Consider the following 15,202-nt stretch of genomic DNA (forward strand, 5'->3'; position numbering starts at 1 on the left):
TGAACTTCTGTGTGTCAACTAGCTCACACCCTAAAATTAGGAGTACTTGCAGACATCAGCTAGATATTTGACCCCTAGTATGACAACAGTAAACCTGAAATGAAGAACTACAAACTAGAGGATAAATGAAAAGTGCACTAGGACGAGTGATGTATTGGTGCTCAGAGTCTTAGGAGTACACCCCTAAGAAGCAGAATGGGCAATGGCCACTATGAAACAAGTCTACACTAAGAAAGACGTACTATGTCATGATTCACTCATGTGAATGGATGCCATTGAAGAATAGCATTTAAGTACTTTTCAATAACAATAACCTTTTGGTATGCAAACTGAATAGTTTCAGGAGTACATAACTCAATCTCGCTCCTAGTTTCCTCTTTAGGACTATCGACAAACCTAGTACGTTTGACATGCATCCTCCATAATACCACTTCAAAGCATTAGCCCCTAAAAACAATCTATGTAACTAGTCAATTCAAGCTTTGTTTATGGTTCAAGAGTTACCCAAAGAGCTGATTCCTATAGGACAAGAGAAGGTACTCCTCCTTTAACCTTTTGTAGCTGCCGCAACCAACTCCATTATGCCTGTGACTTTCAGCGCTTAGGAGAGCCCCCTACACCCAGATTGGGCTGCCAGATTGAATTATTAATCTATGAGCCTATTCTTTTAATTTGCAGCAGATATGACAAAGTTCAAATGTATCTAGAAGAGACAAGTCAAACCTTTTGGACTTGGTCCAAGTGTTAGACCCCATTAAATATGGATGTATTCAAGCTGTTTTGGCATGCAATGAAAGAAAGTAATCCAAGTCTCTTGCTGTGATGTGTGATACATCATTTCTTGGGTGTGATGAATGTGTCCAAAAGACAGTCCAAGTCTTATGAGAAACTTCAAACTTTGGGGACTTGGCCCAAGTCTTATCCCCTATAATTATGGATGTATTCAACTTGTTTTTCCATTGTAAAAAAGAAAGTAATTCATCTCTCTTGATGTAATGTGAGATTCATCTTTTCTTCTTCATCATCACTACAGTGCTCTAGGGTTACTATTCACAGTGCATCAACACACCTTCTCCCTCCCTTTGCAAGCCTAATGAGAACCCATTCCATCATCTCTAGTCAAGGACCTTCCAAATTTCTGTGCTTTGCATGTTACAGGTTCTGAAGCATAGTGATACAGCCTGAACAGTCCTTGTTTGCCCTCTCAATACTCAAGCTCTTAACTCTTTTTCGACCTGTTTTTTTTTTCCATATAACAAAAATAATCCATTAAGAAAAAAAAATAATTACAAGAATAGGAGGAAAAGACATCCTCCATTAAAGGTGGGAAAGAAATTACATCAGTGCTACCATCCAATCCGTTTGAAGATCAGACAGCAACAAACCTAAAAAACCCCAAAGAATGTTCTCAAAAAGGGGAAAAAAAAAAAAAGAGGTGGGGGTAACTTTTTCCCATAGCAAAACCATAGAAATATTGTGATCTTTGAAAACTCTTGCCTTCCTTTTGAGCCAAAGAGTCCACAAAATAGAATACACTGCGCAATTTGAAAAATCAAGTACATCCTGTGAAGCCACCAATCCTCGCCCAAACAAGAAACAAAGTGTTCCACAAATACCTCACTACTTTCACCCAGCAATGAAGGAAAAGATTATCCTTAGTCTCATTTGCCTCATGGCACAGTACAAACATCTAGACTATATCAGGTCTCCTTATCTGTAGCAAATCATTCATATTAATCCTACTGAGAATAAAAGTCTCAATGAAAGCCCAAATTGTGAAAGGAATTTTTTCTTTTCAAACATCTTCGTCCAAACAAAAAGGGGGTAGGTTCTAAAGATTTTGTAAGATTTGTAAGAGAAGACTTCAAAAAGAAAGACCCTGAAGAATCCCCAATCCAAACCCTTGCATCCCCCCCCCCCCCTTTCTCTCTCAAAGTAAGAAAAAAAGAATCAAGCAAACCCAATAAATAAGTAAACTCATTGACCTCTGTTCATTGAGATCCCTAAAGAAATGGAAATCCCAAGAAAAGGAGCTCTGTCTAAAAAATAGAAAGCTGAAATTGGTGCATTATGAACCGATGATAGTCCAAACAAATGCGGCATCAACAGCTCCAACAATGTCTCACCCATCCAAATATCCTCCCATAAACAAATTCTATCACCATCACCCACTTTAAGATGAGCAAGGAAAAAGAAAAGATAAGCTACTTGGGAAACAAAGTTCTAGGGGCTCATGCGGTACCGTTGCCACTCCCCCTCTAGCATCCCACACATTCCGATGAATTACATATTTGCTTTTAAGAACCCAATGCCGTAAGGAGTTAAACTGTAAGGGGGAACTCCATAATCATTATCCAAATAAAGATATGATTTTAGAAACCAATTGCCCAGCCTAGTCTCCCCTCAGATTCAGGTCACCTAACCACTTCCCAACTAACAAGGTGATCTTTGTTTTACTCCCCAAAACAAGATCACAAGAAATCACTTATAATTTTCTGCAGGGTCCCAGCCAATCTAGTAGGGATCCAAGAAAGGAATTTTAAAAAATGAGAATATTAGAAAGGGAAGCACTAATGAGAGTGATCCTACCCCTCAACGAAAGATAAGCCCTCTTTGAACCCTCTAATCTCCTCCCTACTCTCTCAATCACCAGATCATGGAAAGCTTCTTGCAATGGATTGCCCAGTAAACGAAGGCCAAGATACGATAAAGACCAAGCCAAAGAGTCACAATCTGCTGGAGATCAGATGTCCTCTAACTCCCTACTGCTCAATTTGATAACTGCCAAACAACTCATGGAAAAATGTATCTTCATTCCTGAAATCTTCTCAAAAAAATGCTTAAACAAAGTATCGACCTTTCCGAATTTATCCACACTATTCTTGAGGAGAAAAGAGTGTCATCCACGAACTGAAGATGACACACCTCCACCTTCTTCCTCCCAATCAAGATACCCCTAATCAACCATAGACCCAGAGCACAAAGAACCATGCTACTAAAACCATCAACCACCAGAGTAAACAACAAAGGTGATAACCGATACCCTTGTCTTAACCCCAGAGAAACCCTAAACCAATCCATGTGCTGACCATTAACAATCACTGAAATAATAGCAGACATAAGGCACCCTCTAATCCAATTACAACAGTGTCCCAAAACCCTTTTTTTGCAACACATGATCAAGGAAACCCCAGTTAACCATGTTATAGGCCGTTTTTTCAAACCCTCCTACAACCTGTGGACCCGTTAAAGCTCCACTATCAGTATTTTCACTACATTTCAGCCCAGAACTTTAGCTTACCCCCACAAAGCCCTTCTTTTTCCTATTGTCAATTTGGGCTGATGCTAAATTTGAAAGATCCAGCGTCAGTAACATCCACAAGCATTCAAATCCAAATAACACGATTAGCCTTCTAGAAGTCCTATCAAACTTTGCTTTCAAACTAACCTAATAAATATTCTATGATCATATAACAAATCCACAAGCAATTCTCCTTATAGTAAAAAAGTTCCAGCAACCAATCTTTCTTTTATTGCAGTTTTCTGGACAGATTCAGAGCCGTTTTTAAACTGCAACATTTAACAATGCTCGCCCTACATTTTTAAATTCGAAGTGCTGTCTTGCTTGCCAAAAAAAACTCTAATTCCAGCGACAATTAGGCAAAGAAACATAAAACTAAATGAAAGAATTTAGTAAAGGATGCAGTAACTGCCCAAACACAATAAGAAACAAAAGCAATACAATAATTAAGCAAAACATCGTCGTTAACAAAAACACGAAATTTTGTGAAAAATACTTCCAAAAATAAAAAGCAAAGTTGTAAACAACAATTGTGACTAAAAAAAAAAAAAAAAAACACAAGCAGTATTATCAACCATCAAACTATTTGCAGTAAAAGCATCCAGATTTTCAGATACAGTATGTAACAGATGTACAAAATCAGAACATAAATAGTCACATTACAATCAACTCTTTGATAATGATACAACGACATCACAATACTAAAGCTAAAAATATATCAAAAAATTAAAATGACCAAACAAGAAAGCATAAATCCATAAAAAGCCAAACAAGAAAGAAATTCATACAAAGCGTGAACGATAAAATGACTATAATTTAAAAGTATATCAATTACATTGGGAACCAGTCCAATTGAAGTCTATGATAGAGTATTGCCGTATGCCCATCAACCTCCTCAACTAAGCTACCATCCTGGAAGCTGCAATCCCATCTGCACGAGGCATGAAGTGTTAACAAGTGCATCTTGGACAAACAACCCTAAAATAAATAAATAAAGAGTTATGTTGATCCAATAATAATTTTGTTCAAGTAACCAAGAGTTGTTCCTTTTAGGGCTTGAGGATTTTGCCCTTCTAAAAATCACTATATTATGTAGGAACATACATCTATATTATTTAGTGCACATGTATAGAACTTTGTAGTTAGCAAACAATGTTTTATTCAAGAAACAAGTAAAATCACTTAAGGGCCAAACACCAAAATACGAATCTTGGTTGCCGTAAGAGTCTAGGGTCAAAGAATATGTGGTTGGTTAGCCAAATATAAAGTATATCAATTGAGAATAATTCTGTTAGAAGATATAAAAAACCTTTACTCAAGCTTCACTAATCAATTTAACCATTTAGATAAATCAGTAGAGCCTCTCTGACCTGAAAGTCTAGTGTTCAATCCTCACCAGCCCCATTTTCCTAATTAAGGTAAAAAATTCCGCACAGCATAGGCCTTTGAGTTCTCCACTCTTCGGACTGCTTTTGCGCCCCACTTTTTTAAATAGAATCAAAATTTCTGCACAGCACAGGCCTTGCTTTCCCCACTATTCATACTGTTTTCACGTGTAGAAGCATGTTAGAGATTTTTAAAATCATTCATAGGAACCTCATCTACCTTTTAGCTAAATCAGGCCTTTGATAATTGAAGCTCAACTATTTATTGTCGAGTAACGGTAGATGGTCATGTGCTCATGTTAATGTACATGACATACATTATAAATAGAGCAGGAGACCTATCCTGTGATTAGGTCTTCCAATTTACACAACACAGTTAATATTGGTATTAGAGCTTGGTCCCGAGACATAAACCCTGAGTGTCGTAGCCACAGGCAAATCGGTCCTAAAACCCAAAATCATCTGCATGTCTACCCCATAGGAGAGCAGCTAGCACCACCATACTGAAAACCAGCCCCACAGCTGCCAGAAAACATGCGGTCAACAAAAATTTCCTAGACTACAACACTGCATGTTCAAGATCACCAAGACCCCTTGAGAAAGTGCAAAAGCAGCACGATAGCCACACAGACACTGCCAATCCCCGAAATCTCATCACCGGAGCCTCCCTCCATGCCAATCAAAGGCTGGCAGTGCAAACTACACATGCCAACATGTGATGGCTCATAGAGCCGTGTTTTTGGCCTGAACTGGTTCTATATTCAAATCACTCTATGAATCGTATTATCAAGTTTTTGATAATGGAATTTTGTCCAAAGATCCCACCCTTTAGGTGTTCATGCGCAGCACTCCAGGAATGATCATATGGTCCTGCTGGAGGCTGTTTGCCAACAGTAGCTGGGTTCAATAAGGCCTGAAACAGTGTTACATCATTGTGTTTGCAATTTGTTTTGATTGTTCATCTTTCTGGTTGGTGTTCTCAATTGTGTGTGTTGCTATGGTGTCCATGAGTCCAAAAAGTATAATACCTTATTTGTTGCCACATATTGCAATAGAGCTTTGGACAGAAAGAATTATATGCAAGGGTCTAAGGCTGTCAAGATCTTTTTGACATGCGGCTTAGGCAAGTTTGAAAACTTGTTTCTATCTAGGCCCCATGAGAAAAACAAAAAGAAGTATCAGTTCAGGAATATGCATTGATTGTCTCCCTAATGAGGAACTCAATAGAACCCTAGATTGCACAAATGTGCATGCATTTGAATGTATAAAAGGAAATTTGAGATTATTTCACACTCTTATATTACAGAGACATTACTCATATATAAGATCTCTCCCTAGATTACTTTTTAGTCACAACAAGGGACAGGAGGGTCACACAGTACTTTGCAAAGATGAAGCGCATCCATGGGAAACTCAACATCATGCAATAAGAGTGGATGTCTGTGAAATTCAAAAGCAGAGAGGAGCAAAAGACAGTCCTTCAGGTCATGCTGGGTTGAAACCCATGTTCAAAATAGTCTGGTCCCTAGATTCTCAATAGCATAGAGTTGCCATACTCTGCTAATGTTTATTCTTCGTGATTCCTTCAACACCCATTCCTTAGCCCCTGCATTAAGTGTTTCAACCTCTAGCTCTGAGAAGACTGCTTTTTTTTACACAAGGTGCTAGTTTTCAACCAAACAATCCTAGAAGTTCCCACGACGGTTCAAGTGACCATGGTAGAAGGAATGGATGAGGCAAAGGCCCCTCATGCAAGAAAACTCATAGTGGATGAGGAGGTCAAATGGTTGAATAGGATCTTCACAATAAAACACTATGTGTCACTAATGCATCCACCACAGATTCCATTCTTCCTAGTGCGTTTTATCTACTTTAGAGAGAACATTCAAAGTTCTTACAATATTAGACATCCCAGCAAGCTTCACTTCCCATTTCATCTATTGCTCAGATAAGTAATCCTACAGCTTGCTTGTTGTCCAATATTGTCCTTAGGTTATAGATTCAACTAGTGTTTTAAAAGGCGAAGGTATAAGGCGAGGCGTTTTACCCTCCGCAAGGCAAGGCGTAAGCCTTAAGGTGTTGAGGCGTAAGCATTCTGGGATTGTATTTTTTAAAATAATTAATAAATAAAATCAATTCATATATAATAAAAAAATGTGAAAATTTTTAGAATAATGGAGAAAAATATTAAAACATAATTTTTAATATCATATAGGCCAATTTTAAGTTTTAACTAACAAACACAAACAATATATGTTAAAAAAAAAAGCATGAGCCATAAGAAAAAGCCAAATTAAAAACGTCTCAAGATTCTAATTTCTAAAAGCCAGCTGCAGCCAACAGTGGCAGAGTATGAGAGGGTTGCGGATAGAGGCGAGGCTGCATAGGGTCACTGCAGAGAGACGACAGCTCCGAAGGATTAATTGAAGGGAAAGGATATGTCAGAAGGAGTTGTCGGAGGCAGATCAGAGTTTGGAGGGAACGTCGACTCGTTGGAGAGAAACGAGAAGCTTGGAGGAATCATTGGAAGCAGCCATCAAGTCATCGAAGAGAGAGGAGGTGCTGGAGGAATCGTCGAAGAGAGAGCAAAGGCTATCGTCGAGGAGAAAACTTGTTGGAGGCTTCGTCGAGAGAGCAGAAGAGAAGAAGCTTGGTGGGAGAGAGGGAGGAAAGGGTTTTAGATGCATTCTGGGTTCTGTCTTTTTTAATTTATGTTTTAAACCAAGAAGCCCAAAAGGCATACGCCTTGACATTTGAGGCATAAAAAGGCGAGCCTTTACACCTGAGGCATACGCCTTCTCCCCCGAGGCGTACACCTTTTTGGAATTATGCATTTCTACTTACGCCTTAGGACGTTTTAGGCCCAAATCGCCTCAAGGCAGGCCTCAATAACGCCCTTTAAAACACTGGATTCAACCATACTAACCATGAGAAATATGACCAATTTCTTTTCTATCCTCCAAAATTCTGAAAACTTACCTTGAGTTATCTTTGCTGATGCGTCCACTACTACCTTTAAGGGAATAGGGACTGAATCCTACTCCCTTTGTCTCTTTTTCCTCTATTTTCTATATTCCAAGGTTTCCTTTAAACTTATGTGAATTAGCAAGATTACAAAAACAATAAATTGTTGAATAACATTCTTTTCTCACTCTACTATCATTCAAGATTTGAAGACAATGAAGACGATAGGTAGAGAATATGACACTAGTGGACTTTACCACTTTGAATTGCTAGTTGGTTCACTTTAAATCCATTGCCACCTAGGTCATCCTTCATTGGACAAGTTAATACAATTGAATCCCACTTTGAGTTCCGTGTCTAGTCTTAGGTGTGAGTCTTGTCAATTAAAAAAAGCATCACCATGTTCAAATTGCTTCTCAAGTCAATAAACAGGTAGTAAGCCCTTTCATGTTAGTCTATCCAGATGTTAGAAGTCCCAGTCAATTTGTGTCAAAGTTGGGTTTCTGGTATTTTTTTCACTTTTGTAGATGAGTACGCAAGGATGACTTGGCTTTATTTTAATAAAGGATCATCCTTAAGTTATTTCACGTCCTTTGTGCCTTTTGTAATGAGATAAAACTCAACTTGATTCAGTACTTCAATACCCAATTCACTACCTATATGATTGAAGTCTAGTATGGTTCATAGGTCGTCTTGCGCTCACACTCCACAACAAAATGGAGATGCAAAGAGGAAAATAGGCATATCCTATCCTTGAACACACTCATCACCTACCATATCAAATGACTATCACTAAAGTATTTTGGAGTGATGTTTACTACCTACTCTTTCATCAACAAGTCATCCTCCATTCCTAGTGGTAAATACCCTACCTTTTCTCCTCTAAATGCTTATCTACTCTCCATCCTCCTCATATATTCAAGTGTATGTCCTTTATCTATCAATCAACTATCTAGGCAGATAAGTTGGATCCTTGTGCTATTAAATGTATTTTTCTGGGCCACCTTGCACTGCTTTTTGTTTTTACTAGTGTTACCTTCTTTGGGTCTACACCACACTATTTTGATTCCTTGAGCCCTCATCCTATACCTAGCCTTCTAGATTATGGTGTTTTATCTTTGCCAAGTCATCCTCCTACATCTTCATCTAGTTTAAATCCTTGTAGTTACCTAGATCATCATAATTTGTAGATGCACTAATGACGATTTATATTCAAGTGTATGTCCTTTGTCCATCAGTTAACTTCCTAGGCAGATAAGTTGGATCCTCATGCGATTAAATGTGTTTTTCTAGGCTACTCAATCACTCAAAAGGGATATCATTGTCGAGGCCACCTGGCACCGCTTTTTTGTTTTTACTAGTGTTACCTTCTTTGAGTCTACACCATACTATTTTGATTCCTTAAGCCCTCATCTTATGCCTAGCTTTCTAGACTCTAGTGTATTATCTTTGCCTAGTCATCCTCCTACATCTTCATCTAGTTTGATGACAACAAAAGGAAGAGTCTCCTTAATTTCTACTCCTCTATCTTTGGTTTCCTTGTTTCATGATCCAATTTCCCAAGATGTTGATCATCCTATTGCTGTCTGAAAAGGTAAATGCACCTCTATCTAGCATCCCATCTCTAATTTCATTTGATATTATTTCTTGACACCCTCGTATTACTTTTTTGCTAGTACTCTCTCAATTGTTGCTCTTCCAAAATCTATCTCTAAAGCCTTATCCCATTTTGGGTTTGAGGACCACAATAGTTGAAGAGATGCGTGCTTTACAAGATAATGACACTTGGGAAGTCATACCTATTCTTGTTGACAGTTCCATGGTTGGCTATCACTAGGTGTACACAATGAAGGTCAATCATGATGGTTTGGCTCGTACAAAGACTCAAGTGCAATTTGAATTATTCTGATAAATCTCCCCCATCACCAAACTTGCCCTAATTCATTTATTCATCCTCTTAGGGTTCATGTGTCGTTGGCCTTTGCATCAGTTAGGTGTGAAGAATGCCTTTCCACATGGAGATCTTCAAGCACAGGTCTATATGGAGCAAACACCCACTACTAGTTGCTTAGGGGAAGTCAGCATTGGTGTGTTTTCTAGAAAACCCTTACATGGTCTAAGGTTTTCAATGTAGTTGTCTTTTGATTTTGGCCTTCAGACATGGACAGTAGATCACTCTATATTCTATTGACATATTGTCGTAGGTATAATCCTGCTGATTGTGTATGTAGATGACAGTAATTATTGGTAATGGTTACCTTGGTATCTGGAACTTGAAGCATTCCTCCAAAAAAAGAAGATTTGGATCCGTCAAAGTACTTCTTAGATATTGAAGTATCAAGATATCATATAGGGACCATCTTCTCACTAAGGAACTACATTCTAGATTTTTAGAAGAGTGAGCTGCATGGTTTTCAAATAGCAGCTATGACTATAACACATCAACGGTTTTTTCGGTCCCCATTACCATTACATACTGCCGATCAATGAGAAGAAAATTCACAGCAATATTGTGGCCATTACAAAATGGCCACAATGGCAATTATGTAACCACTTTCAAACTATAATGGCAAAAAAAAAAAAAAAAAAATTATTCTTTTACTTTTATTCTCATTTTTATATTTTTCCCTTGCATAAATCAATCAGCTATGTCAAGAGAGGACTGAAGATTATAACAAGGATGATTTTTTTTATCAATAGAAAAAATATATATATTAAAAAGGCATCAAGGGGATGCCAAATCGTAGTACAAGAAATCAAGCACCTTGTAGGGTGTCACAAAAATCAAAAATTACATTAAACTCATTTGCTACAAGCCTGCTATGCCAACTAGTAACCATAGTAAACCACTGCTCTTTGCTGAACTCAAGCGCTGAGATTTAATTTTTAAAAACCCTTCTGTTTCTCTCTTTCCAAGCACACCAGAAAATTACAAGTGAATGAGAGACAAAGCCTTCCTCCTCTCCAGTCACAGAGCTCCCCTCCCACAGATCTAGGGGTAATCCACCTTTGTCCAACATGAGTCAATGCCATATTCCAAAGATTTCTAGTCCAAGGGCAACAGAGAAGGGTATGGTTTACTAATTCAGCCTCAGCCACGCAAAGGGTGAATCTATTGGCAATGGAGAACCCCCTTCTCCACAAGTTGTCAAGGGTCAAGATCTTACCATGAGCTGCTTCCTAAGTGGAAAAAAAAAAAAAGCAACCCTATTTGGGGTAGCTGTCTTCCTTATTTAGACCAAGGGGAGTGAATGTTGATTAGTTCCCAAATAAAAAGTTTCTTGTAAAAAGATTTAACAGTGAAGACCCCCTTTCTTGTCCAAGGACCAAACAGGAAGGTCAAGAGTGTATGAGGCTGGATCTTGTAAAGTTGACTGTAGAAATCAGTGAGCTGGTGAATTTCCCAATTTTCACATTCCTACGAAAAGGAATATTCCAGGAAAAAAAAACCCTATGATGATGCTTGAAGGTGCTAACTAATGCAAGCATCTCTATCACATGCTCTGTCATAGATGGCGGGGAATAAGACACTGAGAGTCTTCGAATAAATCCGCACATCATGCCACAAACAAATGTTGTCTCCATCCCCCACCTGAGATCCGTTTATTTTTATTAACATTCACACAAGATGCGTTAATTAACCATTTGTTGTTAACACTACTTTGTTAGAAAAATATTTATTTGGATAATATTCGTAATTTCGTATTTCTTTCCATAAACTGCAACCTTCTTTCTTTCCAGTTTTTGTCATTTTTAAGTTGTATATAATATTTCCAACCTTAGGTTACAATTATACAATATAACTTGTTGGTCTCAATTTATTTGATTTTTTTAATTAAAGAAAATTTTCATTTATAGAATAGGGACGTACAAGCAGGAAACTAAGGCATCTCCTTCCAAACTCTGAGTTAGCCCAGAAAAACTAAAAATGAAAAACCAAAAAGAAACACTAGAAACAATCCGAAATAATTGGCAGGCCCTAACTCAACAATGAAAGCCAATCATGCTGAATATCCAAAAAGTGCATCCCCCTCAAAGTTCCCATTACCCACACACCAAAGAGAAGCCAAATTTGAATCTTCTCCTAAACCAGCAAGAGAGACGACTTCTTCCCTGCGCATTTTTTTCCATCCACAAACCCCAATAAACAGCAAATAAGGCAAGGCATAGTTTCACAACTCCATACCCTCTTTTTTCCTGCCAAAACCAACAAAATAAATTGCCAAAAACTCCTTTACTGTCTTTGGACAAACCCAGCATTCCCCAAAATAATTAAAAAGCCTGTTCCAAATCCTCTGAGCAAAATCAGAGTGTAAGAAAAGAAGCGGAGCAGTTTCAGACCAATTGAAACAAAGCACACATACGTCTGGAGAGAGAGCCATTAACGGTCTTCTAATCTGTAACAAGTTAATGGTGTTGATCCTATTTAGCACAACCAGCCAGAGAAAATCTTTAATTTTAAAGGGGACTTTGGCATTCCAAATAGGTTTATAGAGAGGTGGGGGGGGGGGGGGGAACCAGAGCTAGTCAAGAACTCACAAAAAGATTTGCAGTAATAAAACCCCAAGGGATCCAAGGACCAAGAATGGCTACTCAATTTATTAGATTTTTATTAGTTTAAAAAATACAAATTATAAAGCTTGTTTAGCTTATTGTATTATTTGTATGCCTAATAGATTGATGGATAACGTATTTTTTTTTAATTAATTAACCTATCTCACACATAATTAATGAAAAAGTGAAAATATATATATAATTTTTCTGCAGTTTAAAACAAATGAAAAATGCATTGCCCTTACTAAACAATGTTAATTAGTTGAACCAAAGAATTCAAAATGAACTAAAACTCTTCTAAAGAAGGGTGAGATCTCAAAGCATGCAAATAAACCAATATACACAAGATTGTGCACTAGAAAAAAATTCACGGCCTTTACACCCCTTTCTCATTATGTAACATCTGCTACTCCCGCTTCCTGTGACACCCATAACCGTTACACTACTCGACCTGCTATCACTATTTAAACCATGCTGGGCTATTGGGATCCAAACCTAATGATACAAATGCAGGCCCTAACAGCAAATTATTACCAGATGCAAGTGATTTTTTTGCTGACTCTTGACAATATCAAAGACTTGTTGGGAAGTCCAACCACTTCATAGTCGCACAACCAGACATCTTTTGCAACAAGGGTCTTGGGCAAGCTCCTTGATTCTCCCTAAATGAGCCATAGAATGCTATCATCTGCATTGTGTGCAATGCCTCAAAGTTGCACCACAAAGATGCCACTCCTATCACGATTGGGGTCACACTCATATCCAAGGTTAAACAAATGCAAGAGAACCACAGCTGAATACAATGTGTTTGTTGATGGTAGCCAAGTATCCTAGAAGAGAGAAACAAACTGTTGTGGCTCGCTTAAGTGCTGAATGTAAATATAGGGCCATGGTGCAGATTACATGTGAATTGGTTTGGCTAAAGATTAAAGAACATGTTGGAAGAACTTGGTTTCAACATCCTCAGCCTACAAAGTTGATGTCAGATAATCAAGTTGCTATCATATTGCCTCCAACCCAATCTTCCATCCACCGATGAAACACATTAAAGTTGATTGCCACTTTATTCGGGAAAAACTTAAGCAAAAGCTCGTTATAATCACTAATATGCAGCCCAAGTTCCAACTTGCTGATGTATTCACTAAAGCTCTGGGTTCTCGATTAGATCCATTTATAACTAGCTAAGAGCACACAATATCTATGCTCCAGCTTAATGGGGTGTTGTTGGTTACTGATTATACATTACTGCTGTGTGTTAGTAAGCATGAGTAAGAGTATGATGATCATTGTAATGGACATGACACATCATAAATAGAGAGGAAAACCTATCCCATGAACTAGTTGAATCCATTTACTAATATCACACAGATGATAACAACTTTCTCATAAGAATATAAAATATAAGTACACATAGCAAGTAGTTTGGTGCCCATTCAGTTGTCGAAACAGTTTTCATTTTCCAATTTTGTTTTTCAAAGAATTACAAGACTTAGCTAATTTTTCAATTTCACAACATTTAAATGCAAAAAATGAAAACCAATAAAAAAAATTTTGCACTATTTTCTTGCAGAAATAATTTTATTTTTCACTTCCAATTTTTCAAAGAATTATAAAAATGCCACTTTCTTTTCTGATTTTCTATATTTGTATAGAATAGTTGGAAAATATCTTTTAATATATTCTAAAGATCTTATTTTTACCCTACGATTGGGAGCATGGAATTTGGATCTTAGATTTGGATCTATGTGAATTATGACAAGATGTAGTATAAAATTGTATAGAGCTTCTTTTAAATCCACACAAATCCAAATCCAACTCCCAAAATCCATGATCTCAAAAACTATCTTGTATAATTATCCTGAAAAAAAAAAAAAAAAGTTTTCTTTTTGTAAGTATTTTTAAATCTAAAATTAAAATTAAAAATTGTTTTGCACAACTAAACAAATTCTTTAATTTCTACCTTTTTTAAAGGAAACTTGGAAAACCAAAAAATAAGATGGAACTTTTGTACTTTTTCAGAAAACTAAAAATGGAAAAATGAAAAATGTTTTCCACAACTAAACAGGCCTTTAGTTTTTCCCACATGCCCTAAAATATTGCTACTAATAAAATATTACAGGCTCTAAGTGAAAAATGAAACATTTCTAATGGTTGTAAACCTGAGAAATCTTAGTTGACTACACTGCTAACAGGAGAACAAAGTTTAAGGTTAATTATAAATGGAAGAGAGGCCGAACAAATGAGAGAGATTTTGGCGAATACTCCCAACCAGCTACTTCGCTTTATAAATACATATGCAGATGACAAAAATAACCCTGAACAAATAGAGCAAATACAACTCAGAGATAAAGAAACTAGTGCTACTACTGCTCCCTCTTAAGTTGAGGATGGATAAATATCCTCATCCCAAGCTTGGCACAAACATTTCAACATGGCCTCAGGATGTGTTTGTTTCATAGGCTAAGGTTTCACAAGACTATATGGGGCAGAATAGAATTGGACTGGATTAGCTATCATAATTACCTTATCCTATATTTTTCTACAAGGGACAAGAAAAATTTTTCTTTTTTAATTTTTGGTTTTTATAACTAAATATGCCTTAGTCTGAGCTGCAAAACATAGGTCTAGTAATCTCATCTCCAACATAAGCCATTAAACACTAAAAGCATAGGTCGAGCTCTGCCTTCTACTACCTCACAACAGTAGTTTGTTTTTCACTCCAACAATGACAAAATTAACACCCACAAAATGTGTGGTAACCAATAGTAGATCTCCAGTCCTCCACTGAAGCAGCCTAATTGACATCAGAGCACCCCACATATCAAATATTCTTTTACACATGTATGTCAACCCTTTACCACAAGAACATTTAAGGAAGCAAAGGATATCACACACAGCACCCCAATGCAGCTGCATGGTATACCCCATAAACTGACTAACCACCCCACAAAAGGTATGTCCAGGTCTAGTCACAATCAAATAAATAATTGCTCCAACC

The 15,202-nt window shown here is 37.3% G+C and overlaps 1 protein-coding gene across 3 annotated transcripts in view; it reads right to left on the reverse strand.

The window, feature by feature from the left end:
• The window catches only part of LOC131155001 (protein ENHANCED DISEASE RESISTANCE 2), a 75,269-nt gene that overhangs the window by 39,025 nt on the left and 21,042 nt on the right, over nt 1–15,202 (reverse strand). For all 3 annotated transcript variants that reach the window (XM_058107874.1, XM_058107875.1, XM_058107873.1), the window contains exon 10: nt 4,137–4,232. In XM_058107874.1, the coding sequence (XP_057963857.1) occupies nt 4,137–4,232 (96 nt within the window). The remainder of the gene's footprint in view (nt 1–4,136; nt 4,233–15,202) is intronic.

This window comes from Malania oleifera, chromosome 5, assembly GCF_029873635.1.
Source record: "Malania oleifera isolate guangnan ecotype guangnan chromosome 5, ASM2987363v1, whole genome shotgun sequence".
Lineage (NCBI taxonomy): Eukaryota > Viridiplantae > Streptophyta > Magnoliopsida > Santalales > Ximeniaceae > Malania > Malania oleifera.